This window comes from Podarcis vaucheri (genome assembly GCF_965113315.1).
Source record: "Podarcis vaucheri genome assembly, chromosome: 9".
NCBI classification, from domain to species: domain Eukaryota; kingdom Metazoa; phylum Chordata; class Lepidosauria; order Squamata; family Lacertidae; genus Podarcis; species Podarcis vaucheri.
In genome coordinates, this window is record NC_138767.1 from 51,338,777 (window position 1) to 51,360,393 (window position 21,617).

The following is a 21,617-nucleotide window of genomic DNA, read 5'->3' on the forward strand; positions in this document are numbered from 1 at the left end:
AGGAATCATACAACAAAATGCAATATGAATCCTATTGGTTGAGATCATATTGAAAAGTGGCTGCTGCACAAGCACATCAGAGATCTCAAATCAATAACGTTAAATGTTACATTTTCGGCACAAAATTACATTTTCATGATAGTTAATATTAGAATTGTGCAAGTGTGGATGAGAGTGCTCTCTGGAGACAAAGGAATACAATAGAAAACTAAGAGCAGAATGCTGTGATTTCTCTAAGACATTTTTCATGGCAGAGAGAAAATGCCACCAGTACTGTAGTAGAATGGATCTGTGGCCTTGGCAGCTAAGGCAAACGATGTTCATCCTTAAGGATAAATGTAAGATTCAATATTTAATTCATGGGATAATTTTTCATACAATCATAATACTTTCAGGTTCTTTCTTTTGTTCTCAGCTTGCTTTCATCATTTCAAAAGATACTAACATAACATAAAAAGCATATGGTCATTGATTAATTGATTAAATATACACATTCTTAGTTTACTGACTTTTTCTCTTTTGTTCTATAGATGAAAAGTACACATTTCGGTATATGAAAGCTTTTATGTGGAGGAAGGGGTGTGTGTCCAATAATTCTCAGAAATGAAAGTATTTTAGTGTAAAGTCAAATTAAAAATAGGTGTATATTAGACTTTTGCAATGCAGCGTACTTGAGTTGCCTTCGTGGAGTTTTCACAAACTACAGTTAATGCAAAATATAGCAGCTTATAGACTGATGCAGAACTTGCAGAACGCACTTTACCAGTTCTCAAGCAGCAACATTGGCTTCTCAATTTCCAAAATGCTAGCTTTAATCAATAAAGCTGTTAAATGGCTTAGAACCAGGGAATATGAAGGACCACCTTTTTCCTGCTGAATTTGCATTGAGACCGACCCTCTCAGGGTCTCCTACAAGCCCCTCTGCACCTTTTCAAGTAAGATGGGTGGTGACCAGAGCCAGGACCTTTTCAATTGTGTAACCCTACCTCTGGAATGTCCACCTTTGATGCTGTCTTTATTTTCTTTTCAGTGCAAGGTGAAAACCTTTGAATTTTCCTAGACCTTTTGAATCATAAGACCTAGTCAGCTCAATGTAACTTTTAGTAAACTTGCTTAAGATTGCATTGTGATGTTACTTGGTTTTGTTTTGTTTTAATGCTAGAATTGTACTCAGCTGTGGTGCTTTTCTTGTGTATTTTCTTGTTTTTTTAGTTTGTAAGCTGCTCTGAGAGCTTTGTGTAATACATACATTTCAGGAATACAGTGGTACACTTCAGGTTACAGACTCCACTGATCCAGAAATATTACCTCAGGTTAATAACTTTGCTTCAGGATGAGAACAGAAATTGGGCAGCGGTGGCGCGGTGGCAGTGGGAGGCCCCGTTGGCTAAAGTGGTACCTCAGGTTAAGAACAATTTCAGGTTAAGAACAGACCTCCAGAACGAATTAAGTTCTTAACCCGAGGTACCAATGTAAATATAAAACTACCGGACAACAAGCACTTCAAGGGCCCAATTTGTATTTTATCATACAGGTATGGGAGCTTGCTTTTGTGTGGCTGCATCCCACCCTGCTGTCCCTCCAAAACCTTTGGTAATATCTGTGAAGAGGAAGTGCATGGGGCATGTGGAATATACCTCATTTTCCATGTCTGTAAATAGAGGGGAACAATGTTGATATGTGGAATGAACTATGGAATTCACCAGATTTGTACAGATTCCTCTTTATAGATTCTCACAAAACATAAGATAAAATCCTGCCATGTAGAAGCATCTCCAGTAATGCTATCTTAACATTTAGCTTTAATGGCAGAATGTTTAAAAGAGACCATATAAAGAAATAAGGAGTTATTCAGTTTAGTTTATTTATTTGAACCTTTTATGCATAAATGTAATGTGAGCATTATTAAGTGTGAACTGTGTAGAAAAATCTTACAGTAATCATTCTTGGGCTTGTGAAAAGAATGCAAGTCATAAATCATTACTTATGTCAAAGAAAAAAGTTTCCTAGCTAAAAGTTTGACATAACTGGTGTGTTTATAGTATACAGAGACACTAAATAGTGAATTGTCCATTTTAAAAAACGGGGACCAGGTGGCACTGTGGGTTAAACCACAGAGCCTAGGACTTGCCGATCAGAAGGTCGGCGGTTTGAATCCCTGCAACGGGGTGAGCTCCCGTTGTTCAGTCCCTGCTCCTGCCAACCTAGCAGTTCAAAAGCACATCAAAATGCAAGTAGATAAATAGGTACCACTCTGGCGTGAAGGTAAACGGTGTTTCCGTGTGCTGCTCTGGTTCGCCAGAAGCGGCTTAGTCATGCTGGCCACATGACCCGGAAGCTGTACACTGGCTCCCTCGGCCAATAAAGCGAGCTGAGTGCCACAACCCCAGAGTCAGCCACGACTGGACCTAATGGTCAGGAGCCCCTTTACCTTTACCTTTACCATTTTTAAAAATAAAGTAAAACCCTATTTTATCTTTTAGTACATAGATAACATAAAACTTGTTGTCTTTAAAACCAAGATTTACATCCTCAAGGCCCTTGAAGCAGCAGAATCCCAAGAACTAGAATTACACTATTTATTTTTGAAACAGTGTCTTAGATGATAGCTTGTCAGTCAATCACGCTAATAGAAGGAAATATATAATATTAAGCTTGGGGTCCCTTGCAGTAGTGATATTGAGACACTTACTTCTGTCTTAGACAGATGGTGTGGGGGAGGTTGTCAAAGGGAAATGTGTTACATGTAATTTTGCAAGAAAATAGTGCTTTTGAAGGAAGAAGGGAAATGTCTTTTAAAAATGCAACAGTTCAACTGTTCATACGCACTGCAGTGTGGAGGCAGAATATCTAGTGGCTGTCATGATTCTGACTCATGAGAGGGCTTGTTCAGTGCTCCCAGAATTTTTCCATTTAAGGAACCTGAAAGCCTCCTTTATAATTTTGTTTGGGATGTAGGAACACAGGGGAGTCTGGATGTATACCAGTCTAATTTTTGAAGAATTATGCAAGCATGCATAATTGTAAATGTTTGTGTCTGTATATGGAATTTTCACTGAAATAATATTGCAACTCATTTCCACTTCATTTGTTTTCGGGTGAGCTCTCAGAACACACACACACACTAGATATATCTTACTATTTTGTTTCTCTTTTGCAAATATTCTTCTGGAGTCTAATGTGTTACATTCTCTCACCATTAACCTCTGGGGGGCAGGCAGTTAGAATTGTCATTTACTCCTTGCTGGTGTCGATTTAGATCTTTCTGTAGTACAGTCTTATGATGCTGCCATGAGAGACCTGCATAAAATGTGCCAACAAGAAATTTAAAATGAGAAATATTTAATCTAATTTTGTCAAGGAGATGGAGCTACCTACAATTTAAAAATTGACACTTTTGGAAAGGTATGAAAAGCTGCATCTAGCAATAACTTCTTTGGTTGGGCAACTTTTAAAGGAGCAGGATCATTGTATCTGATTATGTTCTTTGAACTGCAAAAGGTAAAACAAATCACACTGCTGTAAAAGACATCCACTATTTTCTGAAGTAGTGTTCTGCAGCCAAACTTTTGGACAATGATTTCAGCCATGACACACACACACACACACACACACACGTACATCAGATTTGAAGGCGACACCAAACTGGGAGGGGTCGCTAATATCTCATTACCTCTGAAGAATCAAGATTCAAGATCTTAACATATTGAAAAACCAGGTCCAAACTTAACAACATTAATTTCAACAGGGACAAATGTAAGGTTCTGCAGTTAGGTGGAAATAATCAGATGCACAGATTTAGGATAGGGGACACCTGGCTTGCTAACAGTACACATGCAAAGGATCTAAAGCAGCAGCAAGAACACACACACAAAAAAACCTAATGAAATTCTAGACTGAATCAACAGAAGTATATTACCACTCTGATTTTCCTTGATCTGGAGTACTGTGTCCAGTTCTGGGTACCACAGTTTCAGAAAGGTATTGAGAAGCTGGAACGTGTGCAGATGAAGGTGACGAGGATAATAAAATGGTCTGGAAACCAAGCTTTATGAGGAACAGTACCAGAGTTGGATATGCTTAGCCTGGAGAAGACTAGAGAGGAGAAATAATAGTAGTAGTAGTAGTAGTAGTAGTAGTAGTAGTAGTAGTAATAGATACAATAGCCTACCACCTTTTTTTCTCTAGTAGCAACTGATTTATTATCAAAATAAAAATAATATTATTGATATTTATTAAATTTCTATATTGCCATTCATGATCACAGGGTGGCTTACAATATAAAAACACAATACATAACATAGCAACAAACAAAAATACTCCCTCCCCCCAAAAAAAGCAAAACATAGTTTAAAAGGCCATAGATAGTTGAATTACCCTCTTGTCTCTCATGGAGGGGGCACATGAAGAAGGGCCTTAATGATGATTGCAGGATCTGAGAATGAGCAAACTGGTATAAGATAAACTTTTGCTCCCTTTTCTGTACTCTTTCAGTAGAGGCACAAAAGTCAGTGATGACAATGCTTTATCCCATCTTTAGGAAATAAAAAATAAACAAATCTGCCCATAGGCTAGGCATACAAAAAGCTATGAAAAGGCAAGGTTATTTAAAAATGGTACTACACAAACATTTCTCTTTGTTGTTGTCCTCATTTACAGACAAAGAACTGTAGAACTCTCCCAGCTTGCTTGCCCTTTCCTGTCCTTCCATAACGCATGTGTATGCTTGTTCATTGTGAGTCTTCACTGCCAGAAAGCACAATACAGTATAGATACTGTGTTTGATTTGTTCAGAATTGCACTTATTTGTGAAATTGCCTCTAATCCAATGTGGAGGAACTGTTACATAATTACGTGTGAGCAGACTTGCAATGGCCAGGACCTTATCTCAAAAGGTGATGATTTGTGTTGACTATCCTAGGAGAAACTATCAGTCTGAGTCCAGCTCTGCTTGCACAAAAATAGGGGGGAAGACAGCCCCAGGAAAAGAAACAGAATAGCTGTGGCACAAATATTTTTTAAATGGATGTCTGTACCCAAACACAAAAAAATACTGTAAGTGTTGAACTTTAGAGTTTTAATACATTATTGTTTCCTTGCCCAGAATTTATTTCTCTAAGAAATGTGTATAGACAGTGGTACCTCAGGTTACATATGCTTCAGGTTACATATGCTTAAGGTTACAGACTCCGCTAACCCAGAAATAGTGCTTCAGGTTAAGAACTTTGCTTCAGGATGAGAACAGAAATCGTGCTCCGGCGGCGCGGCAGCAGCAGGAGGCCCCATTAGCTAAAGTGGTGCTTCAGGTTAAGAACAGTTTCAGGTTAAGAACGGACCTCCGGAACGAATTACGTATTTAACCCGAGATACCACTGTACTGGATGGGATAAATGGGTGTTTTCCTTGTCCTGTCAGGACCAGGAATGCTTGCTTTATCACAAAGTTTCAGGGTAGTCTTCTATTTGTGTGGATTCAATTCCAGTTGGTGTAACCCATTAAGAACTGTGTTAACCACACTTGCAAACTGAATTTGTGCCCCATCATGGCTTGTGAATGGGAGCAAAGAGAATCTACATATTTCCCTGGATAGTATAATCAGTGTAAAGGGCAGAGTGTTTTATCCAAGAGCGGACTATAATGGTGTCCTGGGCAGGGCTCTTGATCAATTTCCTTCATTTCCCCCTGTTTCCTGCGTCCCCCATCTTCCCAAAAAATCTGCTTTGGAGAGTTGGGGACTGAGTGCAAGATAGCATGGGAGACTGCAGTGGGGAATTTGAATCAGCAAAAATCAATCCTTTCTCTTCTTTTAGTGGAGACACCCACTGAAATTTGATCACAGGTACCAATTAGATTCCTCCCCAAGTATTATCACTCTTTGGGATTTATCACAATCTTCGTACAGATGTTTTATGTATGGACTAATAATTTTCCATACAGAGGCAAGTAACCAGAATATTAAAAAGCAGAATGCTTTCTAAACTTACAAACACCCGCTTCCTAGTTCAAGTCCTTATTGCTTTTTTCACAACTCACACTTTATTTCTAGTCACCTTGCAAGAGATGCTTAGGAATACAGTTTTTGAAATAAAATTGATTTTTCATTAATAGGCCTTTGTTTCAGACCCCAGATATTCCAAATTGACCTAGCGTATTGTTCAAGCATAAGCAATGGATTCCCAGTCTGTCACCTCAGGTACTTTGCTAATGTAGCATTGATCAAATCTACAAATCCTAAACTCGGGAGAAGTGATAGAAATATTAGCCATGGGATGCACTACATGCCCAAAAGATAAATTGTTCAGGATGTCATTTTGCAAGTTGGAGGTCACAATTCATTCATCTTGTTACTTTGTTGTATCCCTTTAGTGGTTTCAATTGCAGGATTAAATATTGAATGGTGGCAGATCATTCAATATATCGCTCTCCTATGTTGGCATTAGAAGGCTTTTCATGCTTAGAATGGAACTCTGTGCACACAGAATGCCAAAGGTAATCGTGCTGATGATCTGTTCTGTAAGATTAATCCCACAACAATATTACCAAGCAATTCTTAACACATTGATTTATCCCTGATACGACACTTCTAAAACGAATGGATGCACCGAGCTTTTTAGAAATGGGATTGTGAGTGGGACCTTTTCTAAAATGCACTATCAAAAATTAATCAATTTGTGAGTCCTTTGAGGAACGTTTCAGGATTCTGGGTAAATTTCACAAAGTTTTTCTACATAGTCAATGGTGGAAACAAAAATATCTGGGCAGCCTTCTCCCAATAGATTCTCTACAGAATGACTTAATGAACCTGACTTACATCATACTGCAGAAACGCCTTCTTCAGTTTTATCTAATAGAGCTCAATTTATTTTAAATAACATTTATTAGTTCTACTTTTCATAATACATGGAATTATCTAGATCCTAGCTTCATTTGATTGATTTATTATTACCTAATTTGATTTCCTGTCCAACAGAGACAGTTTATAGATGTCTATTTTGATAACAGAAAATATTTTGATGTGGAGTCAGCAGAATAATGCTTCAATTTCTCAAATAACCCTGTTATCAGACTGTAATAATTTGGTTGACAATAATCTCATTTGTTCTGTGAATTAACTAATTTCCTTCTAGGGAAGTTATTGTCTTTAGATTTTGCTGGGAGTGTCCATTCTTAAAATCATGATAGCTCAATCAGTTGAGCTGGATATACTCAATCTATGAGTCATTGATTCAAGCTCCTGTTGAGTAATAGATTGCAAGAGGTTGCACTAGATGATCCTCGTGGTCCCTTTCAATTCTATGATTCTATATGTAGCTTTAGCTTTTCGATGGCTAGCTATCACCAGCATTTTGTATTAGCAATTGTAAGCTTCCTTTGCCTTTCAAAATGATTTCTTATTATTTTTGGTTTTAATATAGACCATGCAGTTTTTGTGTGTGTGTGTGTGTGTGTGTGTGTGTGTGTGTGTGTGTGTGTGTGTGTGTTTAATGCAGTGTATTAAATGGACATTGTGTGGTGTCATTGTACTAGTTGCCACTGTAAATTCAAACTTAAAGGCCTATCATCCATGGCTCTTTGCCTGCTTTTTACCGATATTTTCAAGTTAATACATCTGTGAAGTACGTGCTTACCCAGATTCACAATCAGATATCAAATGTACTGCCATTATAAGTCCCACTGCGTGGGAAGGAGAAATGAATGAAACTCATTAGAAAGTACTTTCAATATATTTTCTTCCCTAGTGCTCAAATCCATTTTTGTACTGTAGAAACCTTCCATAATGTTTAATGCTTGTCTGCTGTGCATGCTAGCAAATTTTATATTTGTCATCTTGTTCTAATTTAATGAAAGTGTAGTTGGCCATCTATTTTACAGAAGGCAGATCACATGTGCAGCTATAACCAGAATAAAGTATTTTCTTTTCTCTGTTCCACCATTTCTGGATATAAACAGCTTAAACACGCAGACACATACACAGAGTTTGCATCTTGCCTTGTTGATTGAGAAAATATTATTGACTTTCTTTAATCTACTTTTTTTTAAAAAAGAAATTGTGACTGATCTTTAAGTGTGTGCTCCCAGTATTATTTAAATAACTCTGGAGATTTTCCAAAAGGGAAAATATAGCTGTTTTACATTGTCACAAATTGATACTACTAATCTAACAAGTACAAAATAAAATAATAACAGAACATGAACTTTTGGAACAATAATACTGTCACATGAGAATCAAATTCCTAATAAGAAGCTGTGCAGATTCAGCAGCATGGCTTTTGTTCACCTAGATAAAGGTGCAGAAATGATTAACTAACAGAGTTGTAATGGCACCATATTGGGTACTAACACAGTTTAGCAGCACCATATTGTGTGCTGTTAAATAGGCTAGCCACATTTTGCATATCAAAGAAAATTAGTATTAGTGACGATTCCTACTAATTTCAATAGAGTTCTCTTAAAAGAGTGTAAAATGCTCTATTTAATAGACTACTTTTGAAGTTGAGCTGGAATTTGATGCAGGCCTTATGGATGTGTGAGGACTTGTTTAGGGTTGTATAACCTCAGTCCTAGACTTGTTTTCTATGTGCATCAATTGGATGTGAAGTTCTTCCCAGTGAAGCCATAGAAATCGTCAAATCAGAGGATCAGGTCTTGGGAATGACACAAAATGATGCAATGGCTTAATTTCCCATTTGACTGACATCCTTCAGGTTCCACATTTATTTATCTGCTTGAGATCATCACATTTTTCATCCTTCTGCCAGAAGGAATTCTGTCTTCTGATGGGACCTCTTTGGATATACAGCTAGAAGTGACCTCAAAAGGTTCTTCAGTCATCCTATCTCAGAAACTGAATCCACCTAAACAAGCACAACTAAAAGCTTGTTTAGCCTACTTCTAAAGACATCCACTGGTTTCCTTTGATCTGTGTATGTGAAGATGCCATACACAGAAAGATGAGACTGTCTATTAATCCATTTTTAAAATTCTTGCTTCAACAAGCTGTTGGCCTCCCCTCTCCATCCATTACAGTCAATTCAAATAATCAACTGAGTTAAGCGTGTTACATAATGAGTGTGATTCAACAGTGAATCACAATATGTGCTGTCACCAGAGTTGCACATGCGTAGCACTTTAAGAAATAGCTGAACTGTCAACTGTGTGAGAAGAAAGGAAAGCAGACAAAGACTTAACCTTACTGCCTTTCCTAGCAATGGCTCAACAGAATCAGTGTTTAAAGGACTACTAGCAGCCCAAGCTTTTGGGCCTGGAAAGAGCATCAGTATGCAACACCCATCTCTGTATGCAATTTTCTGTCCAGCTAGGGATATGCATACAGAAGCCGACTTCTGCCTGCATATAACATGTACCTTGATAAAGTAAATAGGTTTTTAATTCCTGAGAAGATAACAAATATGACTAGGATCATATAACCTTTAATCATAATATTATGATGATGTCTGGGAGAACTTGGAATGGGAGTGCTCAGTTTGGCTACAGTGGACTGCTGGAAGCTTTTGCTTTTTTCATCCATTCAGTTTGGTTTTACATATAGGCTTGTTACTAGTGGCTTGTGTCAGCTTAAAAATTGGCCAAGATCCAGATCTGCACAGTTGAGATTGTTGAAAATCTTTCATTTTACAAGCTAAGCATGCAGCAACTGCATAATTTTATATATCCTTGCTTCTTCACATTTCCCCAACATTATATTTTGGCTATGCATCTGAGGTGTTTTTTCCCCATTTAATTTTTCTCTTCCCACAGTGATGACAGTGTACACTATAGACAAGTATTTCCTGGTAAGAGAGTATCTCTAGTATTTCTTACAAATAGACCACATTTATAGGAGATCACGCCTATAGTGATAGAACTTTCTCTCTCCCTCATCTCTCTCCTCCATCTCCATATCTAAAACAGAATATTGACTCCATAACAAAAAAAAACTTTAAAAAATAAATTTCTAATATTAGTGAGCTATCATGTAAAATGGATATGTACAATACAAGAATAACCAAATTTCTCAGATAAGTTCCTTGAATCTTTATTATAAGCTAGTCAGCTGTATCTAACAAACTAATACATGCCATTTTTAGAATTGAACTCCATAAACTCTGGGCTTTAGTAGCTGCTAGTAAAAGTTTACTCTTTTGTGTTTTTTTGTGACAGATTTGATCAGCCTTTTTCCTTTTAGAATACATGTTTTTAATTCTAGCTCGGAATATTTATATAGTTCACTGTTCTCACTTGGATTACTTTTGTCAGGCACTGTATATTTACTTGCACATTGGTGCAGGCTGCATTTTCCAGCCATTCTGTTACTCAGAGAAATGTTCAACACCTGGCAAAATCAGGCTGTTGTGTAGAATTACTTCTGAAAGGTTTATACGGAGCTTTGAATGCATAATTTGTGTTCCACGTTGGTATCCCTTGCAAAATGTTCTATTGCTGTTGAAAAACAAAGAATTGAAGGCCTAAGATACGACTTCTGAGAAATATAAATGCAAAGCAACACTCACATGATTGTATAGAGTGTAACTGACCCATGACGGTCAGCATGATGTTGTGATGGAGGAAAATATTACAGCTAGAACATTCTGGCTTCTGTTCCACTTGACTTTGAATATATTATCTCTTAGCTCTATCAGCTTTGAATTTTGTTGCTTCTGATGGATTACTGATAAACTTGTATTCACAGTTATTCCAGGGCTTCTTTGAGACCCTGCCTTTTATGTATGGAAGGCAATTTGTAAATGCTGAAACTTCCTACTTTTTCTCAGTGAAATAAGACTTTCTTGTTTTCTGGAAACATTTGAAATTCTGCTTTGAAGCATACTGATTTTAATATTATGCACATGTTTTGTTGACAACAGTAAAGGAAAATATTATCATGGAAGGATAGAATTTTTTTGCACTGCATAGAGGAAGATCCATGAAGAATCTGGTCCTGTCAATAGGCTCAAACCACTTTCACTGGGCACTTTCACAAGACAGTTCGTTGAGGACATGGTGCAGCTATTCATGTTTGCAAGTTTTTCAGTATCCGCATGACACTGTCATCTGCAAAACACTATCCTGTCCCATCCCCTCTCCCACTTAATCTGGCTTTACTATTTCCATGTGTTTTTAAATAAATGATTTTATGCAGAAATGGTAAATCTGGTTTAAATGAGAAAATAAAATGAACATCATTTTATGAGGCTAGCGTCATGTGGACACTACACAAAACTTGCATGCATCAGCAGCACTATGTCCACAATGAACTGTTATGAAGAGATACCCACTATGCCTTAAAAGGGTGTATGTGTGAAACCAATATTTGGTTTAAAGCCAGAGAGTTATATTATTGCACATTTAGTCCATTGAGCTATCTCACACAGAGCTGATATTTCTGTATATATTTAAGTTAACAGCATAGTAAAACTGGAAATATGGAGCCCTTTTACCTTAAATAAACAGTATGTTCTGAGTGTAATAGAAAAAGGATTAATAGATCCCACAACCACAAAGAAGTCAAGAAACTGAGCACCATTCAAGATTTCTTTCGTATACGAGTGAATGTCTGAGTGCTCCCTTAGCTGTCACACCACATGAAACAGAACAACAGACACACTTCCAAGTTTCAGGACAGATCTGCCCATCATCCCTAATTCCCTTTCCCTCACCATTCAATACTGTTTGTAAGCATAGGGGGAAAGGTGACAAAATGAAGAATACCTGAAATTGTAGATTTCTCCAGACTAGGTAAAATTGCATTTTGCTCTCTCACCTCTATAGTGCGTCTCCAGCACCATCGCGTAGCATCCAGGTCATAGCAGTCTTTTACTTCAGTCTCAAGAACCTTTTTCTTCATAGATTCCTAGAATTGTAGAGTTGGAAGGGACCCCAAGGGTTCCTTCAGCAGTCACTGGAGGTGACATCTATTTTCCTAACTGCTGTAGACCTTAATGCTTATGGTAGTATTCACTGCTCAGACATTGAGCTGCCTTATTGTCTTCTTTTTAAATTTCAGCCCTATTGCTTGCTACTTGTTTTTGGTGTTGTTTTATTGTATCTTGGAATTGTCTGTCCAATAAAAAGGTATCCTAGGAGACAAGCAATAGAAAAGCTAGCAAGACCTACTTACAGAAAAGGGGTTGGGTGTTCAACATAATTAAACATTGATTGTTATTAGACTACCCAACATCAGAGAGGATTGTTTTTTGCCAATATTGTAAGGTTTCTCTTGGTGCAGAAGGTCTCAAAGAAAAACAAAACAAAAAGCAAAGTAACTAACTACTGAGTACCTTATTGTGTTGTGAATTCTTACTCTCCCTCCCTCCCCAATATGAATCTGATTTATATTGCTGCTTCCTGTCTGGGTTTGTCTGCTGTCTAGTGCTGAGTTTACTTTGCCACTATGAGGTCAGTATATAAAGATTTAACACAGATCTGATTTGGTTAGGCAATCCTTTCAGCTTTATTAAATCAACAACTAGGCAAATCCCTAATACAAAAAAATCCAGGCATGGATGATATCATAATTATCATATTCTAACACAATAAAGCAAAACTATATGACTTAATTGAGTGGAACTCTACCAAACCCTTTCTTTGATTGATAAATCAGGTTATGTCTGATATCATAAAAGGAAGTCTCAGATCTATACTCATTAGCAAACCACACCATCCTCTTCCTTCCCCCACCAATGTAACCTTTGCTCATTTCTTATCTAGTTTTCTGCAATGCTTCATGTTGAATCTTTCTAGTATTAAAACCATTTTAGAATAAATGTGCACATTGCTATCACCAGACTTTAAACAGTAAGGGCCTCCTGCCTGCCTTAGCCCAAGTATAGTACAGCTGAAAGTACCCAACACTTTAAGGCAGAGAAATGTAAACTATGTCAGTAAATATTCTGGGTTGTATCCAACCCATCTGGTTATATTCAGACCCACTGAAATTAATGGGCATGACTAACTTAGTCCCATCAATATCAATAGGTCTCCTTTGAGTAAAACTTACTTGGCTACAACCCTGTATTTGCAATAATAGCAACACATTGCAGGTACCAGTTCATTGTGCAATCAACACACTCACCGTGCATATCCTTAGTTGAGAAGATGGTTACTGCAAAATGTATATCTAAAATAATATATAAAAATACTTACAGTTCAATAGAAGAGAGTGTTTCAAATAATATCAAAATATAACTCTGGTACAGCTGTAAAAATTAAGCATGACTATCAAGAGCTGGGTGCTAAATGTGAACATCTGGAGGTTGGAAACTAAGGGACACTGGAGTTTGGTCAGGTGTTGTCTGTGTGAGACCATTCAGTTATTTCTCTTGTAGCAATATAGCCACACAGTCGGGCTATGTTTTATCTTAAACTCATACTGAAGCCATGAACTAGGAGATCTATATTTAACTTCTATTCTGCTTCTCTGGAGACACTTGCCAGATGTTGGTCTCTGGGTTAAAGCTACTTATTCTCACCACAGACTTTTGTAGGTTAGAAATTACCATGAGCATTTGTTTTAGTAACATTATATTTTTCCTATAGCCTGCATGTCTTTGGTCAGGTTTCTCAGTATTTATATCTTAGAAATTAAGCTCCGTCTCTCTGCCGTATGTTTTCCCCACTGTCTCAGGCTAAATAGTATTGCATGTGTAGAACACAATCACCAGCACAGGCCTCTGTTTCCCAGTTAGTAAATCAGACAAGGGGAAATGCTGATTTTGAAAGTACTTGGAGATGGAGGGGTTTGTGAGTGCTGGATGTGCTGAATCAGTGATCCAACACCCTCAAGATGCATGGAAAAATTCACAATCTGCTTGCTGAGAGCTGCTTGTAGAAAACTAGAAGTGTTGAGATGATTCTTAATACTGAGCATGTCTCCAAACTTAAACCACTGGAATGTTATCTTCACTGATAACTCTATTGCTTACTGAAGCATTTGAGTCAATTACTGTATAACAGGTATTGTACATACCTTGAACCTGCTTATAAACTTTACAGGTTATGTATGTCACTAAAGTCTTAAAACCAGGACTGAGCAAAATAATCAGTCAACAGAAAATTTGGGGATGGAATTTGGTCTTTGTGGGGTAGGAAATCCCCTTGGAAAAAACTACTCAATTTACTTCCAGATTTGTTTCTTCTATGCCTGTTACAGCCACAATAATCACTACTATTTTGCTGGAAGATCTGGAGAGTTGTCTGGTTGCCCAGGCAATGTGTAGATGCTGTCCTGTCTTCCAGCACTGAATGGTTGGGTGTGGGGTTATTCAGTGTCAGGGGAAAACCTCTAGCTCCCTTCATGCATTGATTAAAATAGGGGTGCAACTTTGCTGCCTGCAAACAAGGTTCCAAAGTAAGCAAGTTAGTTTCAGTTCACATCTATTTAAGAATAACTGCACATTCTGTAGGTTATTGGCTAAAACTTGACCCAGAGAAATCCAAGAAAGTGTTGGGTTAACACTTGACCCCACCATTCATTGAATGCCTGTTCCCCTTAAGGGCAAGTATCTGCTGCAGCTCCAGCTTCAGTGTATTGTAATGAGCTTGCGTATTCTGAGCATGACCTTTGAAGCCACTTGGAGCATTCCAAAGCGGGATGGTGGGATTAAGTTTCAATGCTGACTGAAGAGTGTCAGTACCTAGCCAGCTTCCCAGAAAAGCCTGTGGAAAGCCTTTTAGGGAGGGTGCTCAAAGCTGGTGGGAATCTTTCACCAGACATTCAGCTTAGGCAATTGGAAGAAGAAAGTGGAGCCAGGGTGCACTCAAGGAGGCTGATAAGTGGAAGGAGGAGCTGGAAGAGTGGCTACAGATGAGAAACAGAGGAACTGAAGAGGAGCAGGGACTGGTTCCCAGTACCTAAGAGGGCAGTGTGTCATCAGCTGATCATCAGAATTCCACACTCTGCCTTATATTGAGCTCTGATCAGGCCTTGTTAGCTATTTTAGAGCACTGACGAGGACTTAACCTTTTCTCAGGCGGCTTCTTATGGAAGCCATGCAAAGCCAGAAGAACTGGTATATGCTTCAACAAATGTACAGTGGTGCCTCGCAAGACGAAATTAATCTGTTCCGCGAGTCTCTTCGTCTTGCGGTTTTTTCGTCTTGTGAAGCACGGCTATTAGTGGCTTAGCGGCTATTAACGGCTTAGCGGCTTTAAGAAAAAGGAAACAAACTCGCAAGAACTCACAAGACGTTTTGTCTTGCGAAGCAAGCCCATAGGGAAATTCGTCTTGCGGAACGACTCAAAAAACGGAAAACTCTTTCGTCTTGCACGCTTTTCGTCTTGCGAGGTACCACTGTAGTGGCAGCCTGATGGATAGGAGGTGCTCTGACAACCCTCTTCCCCCTTATGAATTCACTCTCTGCAATTCTTTACCAGTCCTGCATTATTTGTAATGAGGCTCTGTTTTCCCACCCCTGTCATTTAGATACTGGGCGTATTTTAATCAACTGAAGAGAATTTTATTATTGCATTAAGTATGGACAAGGACTTATTCTAAGCCTGTAAAAGGGATGGTGTTAATCATTAATCCTTTCTTCTGAAATATAGTTATGGTCTTCATTGACTAAAGGGTGTGGGAATGTATGAGATTATTTGCAATAAATAAAATATTGTACATTTGTTTTAGAATATCTCTTACTGCTGTAACTTATAGGTTGCCTCAGGCATATTGCATTGTGGCAAATCTCTTTTTATTTGTTAATACTAAGGGCACAAACAATATGTTGTATATAAAACATAGTAACAGACTGCTTTTTTTATTCTGTTTGAACCAAAATCCAATGTGTTGGCCTAAATTTTGCAAGAGTGTGTCAGTGTGGGTGTGTAAATATAATGGAATAAATGGATGTGGGATTATAGCTACAATTTTATCTTTCTTGCCAGGATTCCATGAGGAACGAGTACTTTTAAAATGCCTTCAGTTTCCAAGAAGGTTCAGCCCCTCTAAATGCAACTTTGATGTTGTGATTTTCTCTACAGGGACTGCTGCTCAGCCCACCCTATGTTGGAACACTGAATATCATGATGAGGATCTGATCCTGAATGGAGATACTGAATGCTACCAAAATACAAGTAAATAAAAGTAAAAGTAATAACATAATAATGACAGAGAAATGCTGCTTCACAAGTTTACCCAGTAAACTCAAATTATTTTTATGGAGAAAAAATGGGTTTATGCACAAAAACATACCGTTAAGCATTTTATAACAATGACATATTGCATTCATTCCTCTTGTGAGGAACATGTGCCAAGTAATTATAGTAGTTGTCTTGTAAAGTACAGGGCCAGATATAATCCAAAGCTACACTTCGATCTCACGATCAGCATTCTTGAATTATAGCACCATTGACTGAACAGAAGCTGATAATTTGACTTTGATATCTAGGTTATACAACACTTATGGAATTTGCCATATATATCCTTAACTACCTTCCTTAAAGGAACAAAAGTAATGAACACTTGAAGGGCATGGCTATGGTGTACTGGAAGAAGTTGCTGCATTTAATGCTAGTTAGTTAGTTCTCAGCTGGACTACCACAGTGTGTGTGTGTTTTTGTGTGTGTTTAGAAGTGAAGCTACAGGTGAGTGAAACATATATGATTACTGCATTGCAGGGGTTTGGACTAGATGACCCTTGGAGTCCCTTCAAACTCTACAATTCTATGATTCTATATAGGGTTCAGAGTTCAAATCTCAACTTTGAAAGAACAGAGTCTGTTTTGGCTGGACAAAAAAGGATTAAGAATGGATATGATAAACAGTTTAAATACTGCACATATAGCCAAAAACTTGTGGGAGAATGAGAAATAACAGGAACTGTTGTTCTGGGATATATAGAGGACAGTGTAGTTGAGAGGTGCCGCTCTATATGTCAAAAAGCAAAATAAATTCATAAATTAGGAATCTTAGAAGAAACAAGATGTTCGGATTGAATTATCCAAGCAAATAATAATATAGTACTAAGGACATATTACTCTTCACCCTTTTCAGGGGCTTTCTCCTTAGCAGAAACTATGCATGTAGCATCAGCTTCCTGCCAAAGACTTTGGGACTTGCGGTTCTAGTACCTGGAGAGAAAGGGTGCTGTTCCAGGACTTGGGAATGCTTGAACCTGCTTTCCACTGCCTCAGAGTATGTTTCTTGGCCTTGAAACAGAGGAAGGGAAGGTTATGCATTCATACCAGTGCTCTATACTTGTGGATATGCAATTACAGGAAAAACGTGCAAAATACACTTTTTCACTTGGCCTTTGAGTCATTGTGAGGGTGTTAACAACTTGGTTTAGTGAACTGTCCATTAGAAGTATTTGCTTTCCGCTTTAGTTTTTCATTATTTTGCTATATTGATTTTAGTTTTGGTTATTATTATTTTTGTATATCTTTTAGTAAACTACTCTGTGGTGCTAATATGAAGAGTGCAATAAAAATGAGATAATAAACAATAATAATGAAAAATGCATTACATGGTTGATTATAAGGCCTAAACATTGGTCTGCATAGAGAGTGTCTCTAAATGATTTTATGATGCTGTATTTGTTTTTTAAGTTTCCTTTTAGCAGTAATACTTATTTTCTGTCAGTTCATCAACATAGTCCTCACAGTAAAAAAACATTGTATGTTTGGCAGATGTGGCCAATCTGTGCCCCTCCTGAATGACAACTCCCATCATTCCACTGGCCATGCCAACTGGGTCTCATGAGAGTTGTAGTTCAGCAACACCTGGAGGACCAAAGGTTAACTACCCCTCAAGGCTTAATTGATAACAATCTGCCTCCCTCGCCCCATGCCCCCAACTGAAAAAAATATTACATGTTCATTATCATAGCCTTCTTCCAGTGTTTCTTCAAAAATCTGAATTCTCCCTAATGTTGAATGAAAATATGAAAGTTATCCGCAAAAACTGGTGTTGTATTATAAAACCACATTTGTATCAAAACAAACTATAGGAATGTTCAGTTTCAACCACTGAATCATAGAATTGCAGAGTTGGAAGGGATCCCGAGGGTCATCTAGTCCAACCCCCTGCAATGCAGGAATCTCAATTAGCTCATAATAATAATAATAATAATAATAATAATAATAATAATAATAATAATAATTTATTATTTGTACCCCGCCCATCTGGCTGGGTTTCCCCAGCCACTCTGGGCGGCTTCCATAGAAACCAAAAATACACTAAAATATCACACATTAAAAACTTCCCTGAACAGGGCTGCCTTAAGATGTCTTCTGAATGTCAGGTAGTTGTTTATCGCTTTGACATCTGCTGGAAGGGCGTTCCATAGGGCGGGCGCCACTACCGAGAAGGCCCTCTGCCTGGTTCCCTGTAGCTTTGCTTCTCGCAATGAGAGAACCGCCAGAAGGCCCTCGGCGCTGGACCTCAGGGTCCGGGCAGAATGATGGGGGTGGAGACGCTCCTTCAGGTATACATGACAGACGGTCATCCATCCTCTGCTTAAATGTATTAATATTTATGTCCTGCTTTTTCTAGTAAGAAAGTTAGGGAAATAGGGTAATTATTAGCTTCCAACTGAAGAAAGGTTTTTCCTGCCAAGTAAACTTGTAGCAACCTATTTCCACCAAGTGGAACAATTTAACTGTAGTATTGAAACACAATATGACCTTAAACAGTCTTTCTAATTTTGTTCCATTCATGATCAAGAAATGGTAATTTAAATTACTTTAAACCCATTATAATTTGAATAATTACAATTTATTAATAATTGCGTGATTGGATTTTAAATGCACAATACAATCACAAATAATCTTGTTGAATTAAGAAACTTAAAGTGAACTAGAAACAACCCTAATACAGCTGGATCATTGCTCAACTTTAACATTAGAGCTCTATAATAGGTTCATAGGAATTCAAAAGCACAAAGGGGAGAAAGACTGATATGGCAACAGCTCTTTTTCTTTTATTCTTTTCATTTTTCATCTATGAGGTTACAATTTTTGCAGCTGGTCAGAAATATCATGTTCCCTACTGTCTCAAAAGACTGTACATGACTAATCTTAACCATGCTTCAAACTGAACATATAAGCAGCTGTTGAAAATACAGCAGGCATTATGAAAAAGTTTACCAATGTGCCAACAAGCAGAAAGCACCATCTTTTACAATGCCTGTTAATATATATTTGAAGCTATAAATTTGAGCACTGCAGACATTTGCATTTTGCGTCACATTAGTTGTATTTTTGTAGAAGTTTACCTAATGGACAAATTGACTACTGGTTTAATGGGCAATCATTCTGCAGAGCATTTAACAGAAGCATCTACTGAGATAGGCTTAGATTTTTGAGGTTGATGGTAGAGTTTTTACAGGACAGTCCCCAAATGGTAGATGAGCTTTTGGAATAGCTGTAGCTAAGATAATATACTCGTAGATTAATATTTAAGTAATTACTTAAATTACTTAAATATTTAAGCATTACTTATCCACACCATTCTGTATCTTAATCCTAATAGAATACAGTCAACAAGAAATAGTTTTTCATTCTAATTATTGTGCCAATTTTTCAAGTTTACATAAATTAGTTGCAGCACAATATACAAATACAGTGGTGCCTCGCAAGACGAAATTAATTCGTTCCGCAAGTTTTGCCGTTAGCGAATTTTTCGTCTTGCGAAGCACGGTTTTAACGGTTTAACAAAGTCGCAAGACGTTTTCGTCTTGCGAAGCAAGCCCATAGGGAAATTCGTCTTGCGAGGCAAATCGCAAACGGAAAAACCTTTCGTCTAGCGAGTTTTTTGTCTTGCGAGGCATTCGTCTTGCGAGGTACCACTGTATAGTTTTGATACCTTACTGCACAATGTTCCATCTTAATGCTTAACAATTGACTTACTGTTGTTATAAACCACTGACTCCTGTGGCATCTTTAAAGACTTTATTTATTGTGGCATGAACCACTGCCAAACAGTAGGACATACTATGTGGACCACCGGTTCACATATTCTGTAAATCTGTGCACTTGCAGGAGCGGTGCTGTTTTTGCTGAACACTGTATTGCAACTACTAGCCTCAGTGCATTGATCCCCTTCAAGCACACCAGGCAGTATGATCTGCAACGGTTCCCTGCCTCCAAGGTCTAGTGTCCCATAGAGGAAATAAATTCATGCAGAGCTACTCGCTCTGCTGATATGAGTCACCATATGCAGACGCTCTGGACTGTTATGTATACCTTTAAATCAGAATTAAAAGATATTAAACTGCAGATATTTCCAAACATCTCTAATATACTTTACACATTTGAAATCCTACTTTCTTTATTGGCTCGAGAGTCAACATTGTCAGAGTGATAAGACGACTCGGCAATCAAAAGTGCCATCAAGCTTGAAAACCTTTGTGGTCAGCATGCTTCATTTGGTAGTTTAAAGTGGCTTGCTCACCCTTTTATTTCTGAATTTAAAAGTGTTTAATTCCATAAATTTGAAAAGAGTAAAAGTCCATTATTTCATGGGAGCAAATAGATTTGATGAGCATTTGAATATTTTGGGTCAGCACATTGGCATTTAAAATGCCGCCAATTAGTGCTGAAGGTTCAGAATTCAGCTCAAATGTAGACAATGACAAAAATAATGATAACTGGGACACAAATGAATAGCTCAGAAGACTTTCAGAAACATAATTTCTATCATAAGTCTGAGAAGGAGGGCTGGTAGTTGTCTTAAAGCTAATCCTAACCACAAAGGTTTGTATACAAAATAGAATACAGATTTTTGCACAACAAAATGTTCTCCCCCTCCCCTCCCCTGTGTGCCCCATAAACCTGTAGTAGGGGTTCCCCTAACGCTTCAGAACAAATTTAGGGAGGGCGTGGTGGGAAGAGAAGGGGGAAGTTGATTGATTTATTGTGTTTATGACACTTTTCCCACAATGAACTGTTCTCCATGCAGCTTACAGCAAACATTCAAAACATCAAAATACAAAGCACTGGGAATATAAATAAACAAAATACTGAATTCAATACAGGAGTTAATAAACAAACATTGGCACGTAATTCAACATATCCCCAGACGCAGTCTTTCCCCATTAATTGGTCTGAGGAAGGGCAAAACTATTAAAGAATCCTTAGATCGGATATTCTTCAACTGGAGACATCTTGTAATGCAGTTCAGGGCCATTCTAAACGTTGGCACTGCAGGGTCTTCCACATGTCACTTAACGTTAGAGTTTCAGGGTCCACACTCTGCATGCATTTGGAAATTGAACTGTTCTTCAACTTGCCAATCACCACATGTCATGTACGGGATTATATGCCCGTGTAAGAAAAATGTATGTATGATAAGAATTCTATTGTGGATGCACCCCTGGTGCAACACTACATCGAATATGGCCATACAGATGAGGACATGTTTTTGGTGTTACAGGCTTATACGCCACACCAGGATAACTTACCAGATGTTAAAAATATCTTTTTACAATTAGAGTCCAAGTGGATCTTCCACCTAGATACAGTTACTCCAAACGGCTAGAACTTTCATTTAGAATTGAGTTGTTTTCTGTGATCCCTTTTTATGATCCTTTAGTAGATCATCTTTGATGAAACAAGAGTATTGTCCTGCTTCTGGGCATCTCAAGGCATCTGATTGGCCACTTTGAGAACAGAATGCTGCACTG

The 21,617-nt window shown here is 37.9% G+C and overlaps 1 protein-coding gene across 8 annotated transcripts in view; it reads left to right on the forward strand.

Moving 5' to 3' along the window:
* TENM3 (teneurin transmembrane protein 3) overlaps positions 1 to 21,617 on the forward strand; it is a 1,324,874-nt gene that overhangs the window by 1,045,757 nt on the left and 257,500 nt on the right. For all 8 annotated transcript variants that reach the window (XM_082237150.1, XM_082237146.1, XM_082237151.1 and 5 more), the window contains one exon: positions 15,976 to 16,068. In XM_082237150.1, coding sequence (XP_082093276.1) covers positions 15,976 to 16,068 — 93 coding nt within the window. The remainder of the gene's footprint in view (positions 1 to 15,975; positions 16,069 to 21,617) is intronic.